We start from the raw sequence: 15,869 nt of genomic DNA, 5'->3' as shown, positions 1-15,869 counted from the left end.
TTCTTGGTACTGAACAATGGGGTTATAAAATTTATGTGTATTGTTAAATAGTTGACTAAATTAATGTCATATTGTCTTTAAGTCTCCGATCTGATACAGATATGACCAATATTGATAAATATATTGTGTCTAATTACTACAATTTAATTATTTTGACTTATAATTTCAAAATCTGAACCAAAATTTTATGTCCCTATAACCTTTATACAACGTGAGGGAAAAGTATCGCTACGTCATTCAATAATTGAATTATTGAACGAGCTGTGCGTGCTGTGGTCCCATCTTGTTAAAACCATATGTCTTCTAGTCCTTGCTCTTCCATTTCAGGTACAAGAAAATTTCGAATCATGTCTTGGTACCGTTCAGCAGTAACAGTAACTGCAACACATTGGTTATTTTCAAAAATGGGGACCAATGATGTTCACACAGTTCTTTTTAGTGGATGCAATGATGTTTCATGAATTAATTGAGGATTCTCTGTTCCCCAAAACCGACTGTTCTGTTTATTGACAGCCACTGAGAAGAAAATTTCACCAGACAGCCTTAGGATTGCATTGCTGTACTCAACTCGTTAATCAGGATCTCTCGGTAGGACTTTTGGACTAATTGAATTTTGTACGGAAACATTTTCAAATCAGTTTTCAAAATTCGCCTTGAACTGCGTGCAGAAATATGTAACTGGGAACCACGTTTCCGAATTGATGCTTCTGGAGACTCTACAATACTATTGTGCACCAGAGCCACGTTTTCAGCATTGTCCATTGTCTTCCAGAATGAAGCTTATCTGCAGTCGTACCGTATTGTCGAAAATTCGCATATAAACGATAAATTGTGGTTTTGTGAAGCACTGGACGATTAGGATATTTTTGACCCAATTTCCGCTAAGTGGCAATAATAGAACGATTATTTTCAATAAATATTGTCACTATTTCTGCTCATTCTTGTGGCGTATCTTAATCCACAATAAAATTTGGACGTCTACACAATACAATGGTTAAAGCGAAACTGAACTAAGCGCCACATAACCAAGATGGCGCACAATCAAAATGGTAGCGGGACTTTTGCCCCCACCTTAACAACTGGATTAAATAGTTTTATTATATTTAATCTTCTGACTATTATTATGACAGAATCTAAGAGCTGGAGAACCTCAAGATTAATGTATTGTTTATGTCTTTTAGGTATAGTCCTTGATAACGTTATCGACAGTTTCTACCTTCAGGTCCTTATGCAGATTGTCGTTACGAATGTACTATGGAGCATCAACGATATCTCACAGTACCTTGTACTGGAGTCTTTGTATAATATTTCTGTTGATTTGGCTGATACAACCCCAAAGTTGAAAACCATATATCCACACTGGTTTCAAGACTTGTTGGTAAATTAAAAGCTTATTATATAGTGACAAGGCTGAGACCCAATAACCAGTACATTTTTTCTTCTTTTCTTCAGTGTACCTCAGCTTGAGTTTTCAAAATGTTTCTTAACATGCAGCTTCCATCTGAGAAGATATTTGGCTGTATTTTTAATATTCCATTCTTTTGTCCAGCATTTTATTTCGGCCATAGTTGTTTGTCCTCCTCAGTTGATTCAGTGTTGTTCTATAAATGACTGGGATTGTAGTGTCATCTTCAAATGTAGCAAAGACATTTTCCTTGAATGTAAGTCCTGAGTGTATAGCAGATAAAGGAGTGGTACAGTTTAGATCCCTATGACACACGTGCCTGTATTTTTCTCAAGTTGAAGTTGACAACTTCTTGATTGACTCTGAAGAATCGACCAGTTATATATCACTTTAAAAATTTTGAATACTGGTCAGGGAGAAGCATTTTAATCTTCATTTTTCAACCCACATCCCAAATTGTATCGAAAACTTGAGCGATATCTAAAAATATTGCTTAACAAGCATTATTCTCTTCTAGTAATTTTTCTAGGATTTTGATGATTATGTAAACCTGATCAATGGTGGAACTCGAAATAAGATTATTTTCATCAACTAAGAAGGAACCTAAAGCGTGGATATCACCTCATATCACTCTATATCACCGAATTATCAAAAAATAAAAGAATAGGTCCATTGGCCGATCGTGCTCAGTAATTGACCAGTCGACACAGTAAATTGGTTCAAATTCAGAAGACTGCTGGCCAGAATCAAACCAAATTCTACGTAATCGTGTTTCATCTCAAGCTATGTATCCATCATCTTCAGGCCTGTTATCGATAGAGTCCCCCATCTATTGGCTACAGAAGATCACGTATATCGGTTTACATTTTGATTCATTATTTCTCATGTAAGTGCCACAGAAAATATGTAAAGGTATGTGGAAAAGAAAAACAGATACAACTAGCATTCGCCAAATTTGATAGCCATTTGAAACAGCAAGATACATACTAGTGTTGGGAACTATCGACTGAAATTGACTATCGACTGTTTAGTAATTGACTACTTTTTAATATAGACTGTTTCAGTCGCTATTTTTGGTTCGACTGATTTTACTACTTTTTGCCGGTGACTGTTTCAGTCGCTATTTTCGGTCCGACTGATTTTGTTACTATTTACTATCGACTGTTTCAGTCGTACTTCTAGTTTCTATTTTTGGTTCTACTTGTTTCATTCGACTGATGTTTAACGTTCTGGCTCTGTCGTCCTAGCCCCGATCTTGACAAAAATGTAGTTTTATGTTAACCCTCTTTGTAATATTAATTAATGAAATATGAAAGATACGTCAAACTGAATAAAAACAGAGTATACAAATAGTAACAACAATTGATAGGCAAGGCCATTAGAGAATAAAAGAACGCGGAAAATCTCAAACAAATGGATTTTGATACTAAGAAAATACGGAATGATAAGGAATAAAATCAAAATGAAAGTGATGGTAATGACAGGGCTAGAAGAAATAAATATCCACCCATTATTCAATTTAGTATCACGATCTATACCAGGAGAAAAAATGATGCCATGAAACATCAAGCAAAATGAATTTGAAAGTGTATAATGCACTAACATTCTATGCAATTATAAGGCAACTAATATTATTTAATATATAAGACAATTTTATTACCATAACAATGAATAAAAACTATATAAAAATGAGTAATATACTCAAGAATGTTCTAAATGTCACATTAATCAAAAAAAAACACATAATAAATTCAAAGATGTCACATTGTAAACAACACTTAGTCATCTTCGTTATCTTTTTTATAGTAGATTTATTACATGCACTACGTCTTGTTTTCATAGTGTTTTTATTATATCACTTGGTGTTATAACAACTGGAATGACTAGCTGTACAAATAGTACTTTTATTCCAAAGAAATTGTTGCAGTTTGGATGGATTCGTACAATTCTTAGAAAATCCACGATTTTCATTTGTTCAGTTGGAAGGAAGTTACAGAAACCGCATGTAAAACTAGATTTCAAGGAAAGAAACGAGATATAGAATATAATTGGCACTTTATAGGCATGTGCCTATCGATGTTATACGTTTGGCTTTGTTATTTCTAGTTCCGGCAGGTATTCGGTAAACTTCGGTAGTTTCCGCATGATTTTGGGACGTTGCCATTTATAAAATAATCGAGAAGTAAAATCCAATCATAAAGATACCGCCACTATCTGTATCACTGGCTTATTTATATACTATATAAAGCTATAGTCTATCCAAAGTTGGTGTGAACGTACGTCATCCCAATTTATTCAGATATAAAACGGTGCAATGTTGCCGCATCAAATCTGAGTTCCAGTTCAGTTCAGGCTTTGACATACAACAAAATTCTAATCTAAATAAAATAATTGAACAAAACTGTTATCAAATATAATTCATTTTAACATTATAGTACATCTAAAAACTACAGTCAATTATACAGCCATAATAATTTATAGGTTAGAGTTATAACGTTTGACAACAGGACGACTTTGACAAGCTGGCTCGGTTACATGTTCGAACTTATCAGACAGCATTGTGTTTCTGTTTAACTAAAATAAAATGAGAAAGAAAATATTGTCTGCTTATAAAACGAATTCACAAAATGCGGTAGGCAATACATTAAAAATTTTGGTGACGTATGTTCTCAGCGATTTTGGATAGATTATATTATTCATATTCTTATTTATGTTATTACTCGAGTTTATTAATTTATTTTTTATGTTAAGGTTAAGAAGTTATTAATTTTGATACATAATTTGGTCCCACTGACGTATTGTACGTATATAATTAAGTATTGTTAGTTGTTATTTGTTCTTCAACCGTTTAGATATTAGTTTAATATTTACGATAAATTGATATGGCTCGGTGAATGGAGGTAAAACGAAATGAAACAGTGGTGTTTACATTATGTGACCGTTATTTATTGGCAATATAAAAAATGTAGAAAATACAAAATAGATAAAACGGATGGGAGCGGTGTTACCTGGAGACGAGGCTTGGGCAGTCGATGGTGGCACGTCTAAACCAAACGAGGGTTCAGCACTGAAATACCGAAATACCCTTCAATAACATCCCAGATAAACGTCTCGGGGTTGCCAGCTGTTCGTTATCGTGTTCTAGTGGTCGCTGCTGGCACCCCGCCCGTGTTCAACATCTAGGATTATATTTCTGGGTACTTTGTTGACCGTTATTCCACGATGTAAAACAAATATATTTTAGGTAATAATGAATAAGGAATTTAGTTCAATATTAGTAAAAGTTCGAGCACATCTAGATTTACTTGTTATCATTCATGTATTATACGATTTTATCAATATCAATATTACATTTGTTATCATATATATTGTTTTTTTTTCTTGTTTTCCTTAATAAAATTTATTTTAAGATTAAATATATTTATTGGGTGTTTATTACAAGTTCTTGATATTACGCTGTAATATTATATTCATAAACTGATAAATAGATCATATTTTTTATTAAACATCTTGTTTTTCCTAAAAAAAATAATACTTTTATAAAAAGTTCTCGGTATTACTTTTAATATATTGAAGAAGATGGCATTTGTACCAAAAAAAATATCAAAAAATTTGAAACTCAATTTTTAGTGCGCATGCCACGCGTTCCTATGAGTAGACTCTAAGAGAAGACTTGTGAAGTTTATCAGTAAAAAAGAAAAATGACAAAAATAAATATGGGAGATTGATGCAGTCAAATTTTGAATCGTTAACAATTTCATCACATTCGTAAAACAAGATTCCACTTTCGAGTGTTTCGAGTTTTCAAGTGGTGATAAGCTTTCGTTTAGATTAAAATATTGGTAGGTTGATAGTATTGCCAGTCAACTAACGCAAATTTGGTAATTGGAAGTATAATCTCAGCAAGGAAAAGGCAATAATTAATCAAATATTGAAAAAAGGGGATAGTAAAAGCTATAGAGGCGCTTCAGAACGATGGTAACTAATTTATTTTGATAGAATTTGGACTTGGATAACAGGTTGTTTTAGCAAGATGGCAGGAAATATACGATGACGTTAATTGGACACCGATAATTACGATTTGATCTCGCTAAACTTTTTATTGCGAGGATTCTGAAGTTTTAGTTCTATGACAATAAAGCTTAACCAACTGATCTGCATAAACAATATAACCCATACTCACATTCAGTTAGAAGTACAAGTAGCAGTCAACAAGGTCTATAAATGGACTAAAGACTAGAAATAGCTCCAAATCTAATTATCACTCAAAGTCACTCAAACTGTACAGGTTCGTCGGAAGATACTCTCAACTTGACCTATAATCAACGGGATTGGTTTATCAGTTTGTCGTAAAGCCAATTTTGACCTACTTTGACTAATCCATCGCACCCAAAACAAATTTCTACGATTATTTACCAATACTTATCGCTACGTAACCAACGAAGAGCTGCACGACGAACTCGAAATTAAATGGACATACGAAGTGATCCGCGGTGTCATCTTAAAACATGAAATAAGGTTGCCAAATCACAGCAACGTAGATGTAATACTGCTACTGGACTATACGCAGGAAATCAGAAGATTGAAGCGAACCAAACCACACGGACTTGTATAGCGTATAGGTATATTTTTAACTTTAGCTTAAGTAGATTAGTTTTATTTTAGTTTGAGAACTATATACTGATGTACTGATCCCGTACTTGCCCTGCTTGTGTATTAATGCAAGTACAACAGAACAGTAATAATAAATCAATTTGTAAATTAAGATTTTACTAACCATATCTAATGTAAGATGTATTTGATAATAATAAATTCCGATCTAATCACATCAATTAGATTTTAATATAGGATCCGCGTGACCATAAAAAAACAAGGCAATATCTATTAACAGTTGGTTACAAATTGTTAACCAATCTAACTGTGAAATTCGATGATTCCGACATTTCTCTACAGAAAATAACAGTTTCTCATTCAGTATTATTGAGTTATTCAGTATATACAGACGCAAATCACAGAATTTTGTTGTTTGATTTGAAGAAATCTGCAGCAGAGCCATGGTATGCTTCTAGAACCTTATGGTGATACCGCTCCGTTATATCCCAATTTTAGTTTCAATATGATTGTTTTAATATAACAGTGAATTGCAAGACTTATTGGATGAAAACCTAGATCAAACTCCCCAATAATTTTCAAACAGCTTAGCAGTTGAAAGATCCAAAAGGGGGAAAATGGCTGCCACACGAGTTGACCGAAAATACTATTTCGCAGTTTCAGTGCTTTATATGCGAAGAGGGTTTTTTTGTGGCATATTATGAATGATGATGAAAAGTGGATGTACTACTACGGCATTCTCAAGTGTAAACTGTATGAAAATAGAGAATGATATGATGACTCATTGGTTAATCGAGGCGGACGTGGTATCGGGACCGAGCAATGGGAATGTTGAGATGTACAGTTTTTGGCTACAAAGGCCGGCGCCTTGACTGGCAATCATGTAGTTGCATAGAGTGCCTCGAAGAGTATGTTGTTGACGTAATTGATAGCCAAATGTTATTGTAATCACCGTTGTAATACCTTGTATATTATCAAGATAGTGACCAATATAATGTTTTGTTGAACATTTGTATTTTATTTACCAAGAAATAAAAATATTTCTTACAAAACAGTTATGGGTTAGTACAGGAGAGATCATCCATATCGACAACGCAACAGAATATTCATGACCATACAGTCTTGCTGTATATATGGTGGGATCAACAAGCTGTAGAAATCTATTACAGCAAATGTCTACCGATATTAGTTGAACAATTAATTCAAAAACATATAATACATAGTTTGTCACATTCCATTTCAACTTCGCCATTATTTAAAAGTCTATCTATCAAAGTAGTTAAAATGATGATGCGATATAAAAATTGAATATTTAGTGAATATGGCATTACACAATCAAAGTAAATTTGCAGAAATTAACTGTTAAAGAACATTTTTAATATAAACTTCAGAATAAAATGGCGCAATAAAATGTTCTATGGTAAATTAAAATTGTGTATATCAATATAAAATGGAAATGTCAATAGTGTAGTAAAAAACGTGTTGTGAAACTATACGTATTTGATAAGAATATGTAAGTTCTGCGTGGGAACTGGCGTTGTAGATAAAACTACAAGGTCCCTATGAAAAAAATCAGCGATAGTGATTATATCAAGAAATGTGTATAAAATTACTCATTCTATCCTAGGAAAATTGCAAACGAAGCAAATGATATACGGATAATTTCAGGGAAAATAAACTTAACAGGTCAATTGAAAAGTGCCCGGCCTGACACATAGATGGCGCTACTAGAATTAAATCCATATGTTTTTTAGTTAGGCCTAACCCTCAGAAGATGCGTGTAAAAAATTTGACAGGTGTCCGATCATTAGTTTTCGAATTATAGCATTTTGAGTGAAGCAACTTATGTTATTGTGAAAAAAATGGATAGAAAGCAATTTCGCGTGTTGATAATATACTGCTTTTTGAAGGGAAACAATACCGTTGAGGCAAAAACTTGGCTTAATGCCGAGTTTCCGGACACTGCCCCAGGAAAATCAACCATCAAGGATTGGTATGCTAAGTTTAGACGAGGTGAAATGAGCACCGAAGACGGTAAACGAACTGGGCGCCCAAAAGAGATTGTTGCCGATGGAAACATTTAAAAAATCCACAAAATGATTTTGAATGACCGTAAATTGAAACTGAATGAAATAGCAGACACTCTAAAGATATCAACTGAACGTGTACATCATATCATTCGCGAATATTTGGGTATGAGAAAGTTCTGTGCAAAGTGGGTGTCGCGCGAGTTCACTTTGACCAAAAAGAATAACGAGTTGATGATTCGGATGATCAAGCGTAATAAACTCGAGTTTTTGCGTCGATATGTAACAATCGATGAACAGTCGGCTGGCAAGTTCAGAGCGTCTGTATTTTGGGATGCGCATGGAATGATTTTCATTGACAATCTTGAAAAAGGACCATCAACAGCGACTATTACATATCGTTATTAGACCGTTTGGACGAAACCGCCGAAAAACGGCCGCATTTGAAGAAAAAGAAAGTGCTGCTTCACCAAGACAATGCACCGTGTCACAAGTCAGTGAAAACGATGACAAAAATACATGAACTGCTTCCTCATCCACCATATTCTCCAGATCTGGTCCCCAGCGACTATTTCCTGTTCTCAGATCTCAAAGGAATGCTCGCTGGGAAGAAATTTTCGTCGAATGAAGAGGTGATCTCCGAAACTGAGGCTTATTTTGAAGCAAAGGACAAATCGTATTACGAAAATGGTATCGAAAAGTTGGAAGGTCCTTATAATTAGTGTATCACCTTTGAATAGAATTATGTTGAATAATGTAGAATGTGAAAGATTTATGTGCATATACATGTGTATAACTATTCAGAAAAAATATGAGATTTGGGTCGAAATGTTCGATGGGGGAATGAATACTAATTATTTTGTTAAATATATTAAATACATTAAGGAGAATGCAGTGATTAAATCTAATTTTATCAAGAAAAATGTACACAGATAGTAACAGAAAAAACTAAGCGGAAATACATTGATATTTGTTGAGAATTTAGGTTATTAATTGATATTCTGAGATTACTTTAACAAACAGCTTTATTTAATACACCAACCTAAACAGTTGAAGACTCTATATAAACGAAGTAATCAATGATCTATGTTATATACAACAACAACTTGGTTTTTCTCTTGACTGACACTTCGCGTGACGCCTCCAGGGTATGTCACTACTTAAAAACGCACCTAGAACTCTACCTCATCGGTGGTGTGAAAAAGGGTTCAATGTAAATATAACAAAACAACTATATATGGCTATATAATTAACTTTAATTTAAGTCCTTGCATAATTTATGCATTAGATGTAGCCAAAATGAACTAAAAGTTAAAATTGATGTGGCAACATTGCAATGCGTATAAATTTTGATAAGGTAAGTTCACTGTTTTATTGGATACTATATGCTATAGATGATTTTCTGTATAGTAGTTTATTGCAAAAATGCAATTGAGAAATCTACAATATATGATATAGTCCTTCCTTTTATTATTTAATAATTAATTTTCTTGTTAAAAATCCAATGTACGTCATAAATAACGTCGAATATACTGCCAAGTGCAGCTTGTAAAATTTCTTTAAACTCGAAACGATTTATTCGACGCTGTTGTCAAATGTCTACAATATTCTTCAAAACATTAGAGGTTTCAAGCCAACCAAATATTTCAAAAACTTCATTTCAAGTTGATGCGGCAACATCGAGAAATGCCGACGTCATAATTTTCGATGACGCGCATTGACTGATTCATTGTGTAATTGGGGGATAACATGACATTTTTGTTATTATATTTCGTAAATTAGATTTCCTACATAAAAACTGAAACTAAAAAACTTACCAATGATTTCGACATATGCCTCATCAGCACTAAATTGTATTCCTCGACGGCTTTATCAATATCCTCCTCTATACTCGGTTCACTCGAATCACTTTCACTCCCGCATTCACTGCTAATCCTGGACGGGAAATCGGCCTCAGCCAACGTCACTGGAGTCTCGACACTATCGTCGTCATCATCGTCGACAAACGCTAAGTTTCTTAACGAAGCGGACTTGTGATCAGACAGAGGAGCATCCAGCAAAGCGTCGTCATCTCGATCCATCAGCAGATTGTCCATGGACAAGCTCTTCTTGATGGTGCTCTGTCTATCCAGCACCATCCTCTGCCGAATAGACATGGTGAAATTGTCTTCCACGCGTTTAAAATTCGACGGACTGGATATGACCATTTTCCTCTCGCTGAGCTTCTTGGTTAGTTTCCTGGCGCGCCTGGGAACGGAGGGACTCTCGTTCTTCTGGTACGGTCTCAACATGTCCATGTTGGCGTCGTAGAAAGACTTGGTCATCACGCGATAGAATTTCGTTTCGTGGATCTCGAACGTATCTCTGGCCTCGACCTGTTCCTCCTTGGTCTTGTCGCTGTTGGTGTCTTGTGCTGGCTCTGGATGTTCGGATGGTTCCCGGACGTCATCCGAGTACGAGGTGAACTGTTTGATCTTGATACTGGTTTGACCGCGCTGATTCTGATGCCGGTCCCTCCCGATGAGGTTCAGCTTGGACATGCTGCCGAAGAAATTAAAGCCCAACATTTGGCTGATTTGCGTGCGACACTATATGCTATATTTATTTCGACTAAGTTAACTCGTTTTTCCGCCGATAAACAGTATAAAAATTATTTAGTACCTTGGCATCGATAAGAGATAAAGTTCCAGATAAGTGAATAGATATCAGAGCGTGGAGAGTTGTTTTCGGTTGTTGTACGTTCAGTGAATGTGGCTTGATGGCAATGGAGATAACGAATTACGAAAATCGCAATCGCTATGATGATTAATATTAAGTAGATTTCGCGTTGACGTTTTACTGGTTGTCTAACGTACAGTGTGGTAAAACCACAAAGAATAGAAATTCGACTGCATGAGGTGCACCGGAAAGTTCTTACCGGTTTTTTTCGAAAAAAAAAAAATATTAAATTTTCAAGAAAATGGAAAAATGTATTTATTCAAAGTAGTGTTGGGAACTATCGAGTGAAATTGACTATCGACTGTTTAGTAATTGACTAGTTTTTACTATCGACTGTTTCAGTCGTAAATTTAGTTAGTATTTTTGGCCCTACTTGTTTCATTCAACTGGTTTTTAACGTTCTGGCTCTGTCGTCCTAGCAATAATGTACCCAATTTATGCTTACATAGCTTTATGATATATATATATATATATATATATATATATATATATATATATATATATATATATATATATATATATAGTTTCATGATTTTTTGGTAGTTTGCTTGTAAATAACAATAAATTGTATATTAATATTATAGCATTTTGGTACGATATTTTTCAAGATTGTTAATTTAATAGGGTAAAAAGATTAATATTGGGAATAATAAATAGTAAAATATTTTGACTGTTCCTATGGCAATAATAGGTAATATTTCGATTACTCGCTCGATTTTTGTTAAAAAATATTTCCGTTCAATAATAAATAAAGCATTTATATCATTTCATTCAGATACTTTTTAATTATGTGATGGATTCGCTTTTTTTTCTATAATTATGTATATGTTTAATTTTTATATAGCATTTATGGTTATTGTACATCTTTAGTTTTTAGGCTTTGTTTAAGTTCTATTGTATTGTCTATATTTATTATAGTATATTATTTAAAAATAGCAATTGACACATTAAAATATAATAAAAGATTTGTGGGTTATTATTCCATTTGATACTATATATATATTCCCAGGTTTCAGGTAATTTATGGATGCCATCCTAAATAAATTATTTATCCTCTGAGTAACACCATTCATCGAGCCAGTTTCTAACTTCTTCGAAATTGGCATACCGCTACTGTACAAGCACGTGTCCCCTTGATGCGAAAAGTCGATAGTCGGGCGGGGCAAGGTCTGAAGAGTACAGCGACGATATATCCCATCCAAGTGCTTTCAACGCTTGCTTACCCGGTTTTGCTTTATGGGACGGCGGGTTATCGTGCCGTAAAATCGCTTTACCGTATCTTCTGATCCATTCTGGACGTTTTTCGATCAATCGCTTTTCAGTGGGTTCATCGTGTGCAGTCCACTCAGATAACTGTCGATTGGACTTCGGTGTCAAATGATAGAGGCATGTTTCATCCATTGTCACATATCGACGCAAAACTCGGGCTTATTACGCTTGATCATCTTCAAACACTGCTCCGAATCATCAACTCGTCATTGTTTTTGGCCAAAAGTGAGCTCGCGCGTCACCCACTTTGTAGAGAGCTTTCTCATACCCAAATATTCGTGAATGATATGATGTACATGTTCGGTTGATATCTTTAGAGTGTCTGCCATTTCATTCAATTTCAATTTACGGTCATTCAAAATGATTTTGTGAATTTTTTAATGTTTTCATCAGTAACAACCTCTTTTAGGCGTCCACTGCGCTCAACGTCTTGGGTGCTCATTTTGCCACGTCTAAACTTAGCATACCAATCCTTGATGGTAGATTTTCCTGGCGCAGTGTCCGGAAACTCGGCATCAAGCCAAGTTTTTTCTTCAACTGTACCCTTCAAGGGTGCTTTTATGCATTTTTCAGAATAACAAAAGTTGTTTCATTCAAAATGCTATAATTCACAAGCTAATGATCCGACATCTGTCAAATTTATACACGCATCTTTTGAGGCTTAGGTCTAACTAAAAAATATATGGATTTAATTCTAGTAGCGCCATCTATGTGTAAGGCCGGGGACTTTTCAATGGATCTATTACTTATATATCTTATATACTTATGTATCTTATATATTTATGTATCTTATATACTTATATATCTTACGTACTTATTTATCTTATATACTTCATTTATACTTTTCTAGGATTTTATTTCAATAAACTAATTTTAAAAATATAATTTTCTAGTTTTCATTTCAATACTGCGAGCCAATAAATGCGTAATTTCTGTGGCTGGTGCAATTTTAAAAAATTATGTTCTACCTATATAAAACACAGAATCGGTCTATAAAATTCGATTTGTGTTGGTACTGGTCGATACCGTTGTCATATGTCAATTTAACTATAATAAAACAACTCTAACCTACAAGCTGTTGTAGCTGTTTAATTTGTTAAGTTATTTTAGTTTCATTATTTTATTTACATTAGTATTTTGTTGTCAGAGTCAAAATAAGCGAAAACTTAAATTTGATGCGGCAACGTTGCCTTATAAATTTTGATGACGTGCATTAGCTGTTTTATTGGGAAGGCTATACTTTCAGTGACGGTGAGTTGGCACTCGGTTAATTTCGGCAGTTGTCGTGTCATTGAGCAACGTTGGTATGCATTATATCTAGTATGAAACTGTTATTTATATACTTCAGTTTCTGTTTGACTCTGATTTTATCGAAATCTAAGTATATTTATTCTGGTATACTGTTTTTATTATTTTATTCACTTTATTTGCATATAGAGTTATGTGCTACACTGTTATTTGTTCTTGTACCGTTCAGATTTAATTTTTATACAGTAAACAATAATGGTTAAGGCATTTAGTTGAATGTGTAGATTGACAAACCAATGAATATGAGAACATTTGATCTAGGTGGGTATCTATTCTAATATTTATTGTAATTTTGAAAATTGGTTTAAAATCTGTTCTAAACTCTGTTATACAAAGTTGAGTCTGTGAAAGCAAAAGCTTAGCGAAAAATCACTCGATCTCTCATAATGTATGTGTAAGTAAGAAATTACTAGAACAAAAAACTCAAACAAAATTTGACGGGGTCTTTTAGAGTTTTAAAATGTGGTTAAAGGTACCTATACTGTTAAAAATATTAACAGGTCTAGATTTATTTGTCATTGATAAGACATTTATATCAAAGATTATATTCGACATAATAAAAAAAATATGCATTATATTCTTAGATTATACATATAATTTAGAAGAACTTGCAACATGGCAAAGGCAAAATCAGTTTTTAATGCGCATGCCATGCATCCCTATAAGTAGACTATTGTGGTCCTTGACTCTTTTTCTACAAAAAATCTTAACAACACCGTGATTTAAGTGAAAAGTGCCCTGCGTTTAACACGATAACCCATAACTATAATAAAATAGAGTATTAACTTGACAAACTGCTTTTACCTGCAACTTAACCTAAAAAATTCTTCATTTGTAACGACCATAACGGACTCTTTATTTCCCTATAATTGTGATATAAAGATTAGGTACCTATATGTATCGTGTGTAATTATATCTAAAAGTGAAAATGTGAACTATCAATGTTAAACAACCTAGCCTAACTGTTAAATCCGATGGTTTTGACATTTTTCTACATATGATCGTCGAATACGTCGAAGCCCATCAACACTTTTAGAAATTTATGATGATAGCCTTTCGAACTCCACAAACAATGACAATCATAGCGTAATTTGACACCTAACCAAAATATTCGACACATATTTAGATTACTTATAAAAGTTTGTAATTTCGACATTGGCAGCACAATCGCTAACAACATTAACAGATATAGTAATATTTGAATTAACATAAAGTAAATAAATTATAATAGCTAATGTATGATTTCAAACCTCTATTGTAAGAAAATGTTAGTTTTAATCTTGAAAAAGGTTGAGAACATTAAGGGATTTCTGATGAAGTTCACGTTCATGTTGAAAATTAAGCAACCGAAATGATTTTTCATATTTGAACAGAACTGTCACTACAGAAGTTTTGTAATTAATAAAATTTATTGATTCCTAACTTTTTTTAATCAAAATAGTCATTAACAAACAAAAAATTACATTTACTTAGGACCCTATTAAAAAAATAATGAAATATGTTATTATGTAACAACGCAACCTATCAGTGTATAAAATTATCTAATTTTTTTTGTATATTGTGAAATCTATAATCTGGCGCCATCTATTATCAGCGCCGTTAATTACCATTAATGCTAAATATATAACAAATGCATAATATTGAGAAATGAAACCTTTGACAAGTAAAATTCTCCTAACGAATTTAGAAACCAGCTAACATTAACTAGCATATCTAGTGACTAGTATATTACTGGTTGCCTAGCGTAACAACTATTATATTCAAAATTTACCTGTAAATCGGTTAAGGACACTGATCTCCGCTCTATCTTCCTCTTCGATTTGCTAATCGCCGTGGGTCTCTTCATCAGTTGCGGAGGTGACTCTAATTTTTCGAACTGTGTGTAGTCGACATCGGTTAACGATTTCGACAGTCTGTTCAAGTATTGTTGCTTTGATAAAAACATCTTATTGCCCTCCAGTTCTTTTATCACCGCGAATCCGAGATTTCCAGAAGACGTCGTCGTTTTTAGGGGTGATAACTCCACGTACGGTATCTGTTTATTACCGTCTCTTTTTACACTACTCTTCACGTTGGCGGTATTATTTAACCTCCTTGTCGAGTTTAAGTTGTCTGCGGAACTTGATGTGGATTGTGGTAAACTTCGAGTAGTCATCGGACTAAGAAGTTTGACGTTAGATTTGTCAGGTTGAATCTCCGGAACACTTAATGTCATTTTTAAAGCGCCGTTTCTTTCTTCCTTGATTGCATCTCCACTAACACCAACCGCTTGCAGTCTCTCGCACTCAATTTCTCTAATGTTTTTTTTCTCATCTACGTTTTTCGGACTTAAAATAATTTTCGTGATTTTGATACTGGCACTTCTCTTGACCGCCATCGCTATCTCGAATTATTACTGGCCACTACTTATCAGAAAACAGTTGATATGCAAGTTTGCAATGACACGAGTTTACATTTCAACTCCCTTAATCGTGTCAACATATTGGTGTTTCACTTATCTTTAGATTTCTTATCTCGAAATCATTTTTGAA

General features: G+C 33.9%; 1 protein-coding gene across 2 annotated transcripts in view; it reads right to left on the bottom strand.

Moving 5' to 3' along the window:
• The window catches only part of LOC143193764 (uncharacterized), a 121,566-nt gene extending 105,766 nt beyond the window's left edge, over positions 1–15,800 (bottom strand). The window contains exon 1 of one of the 2 annotated variants that reach the window (XM_076400123.1): positions 15,110–15,800. In XM_076400123.1, the coding sequence (XP_076256238.1) occupies positions 15,110–15,715 (606 nt within the window). In that variant the 5' untranslated portion in view covers positions 15,716–15,800. Of the gene's footprint in view, positions 1–9,860; positions 10,651–15,109 lie in introns of those variants that run through there. The other variant, XM_076400122.1, reaches the window with a different exon arrangement.
• Positions 15,801–15,869: the final 69 nt, after the last annotated feature.

Source organism: Rhynchophorus ferrugineus, unplaced genomic scaffold (assembly GCF_030347505.1).
Source record: "Rhynchophorus ferrugineus isolate W39M unplaced genomic scaffold, kcgeb_rfMv2 rfM3, whole genome shotgun sequence".
Classification (NCBI taxonomy): Eukaryota; Metazoa; Arthropoda; class Insecta; order Coleoptera; family Curculionidae; genus Rhynchophorus; species Rhynchophorus ferrugineus.
The sequence above is the reverse complement of the archived record's forward strand: the minus strand, read 5'-3'. Positions and strand labels throughout refer to the sequence as shown.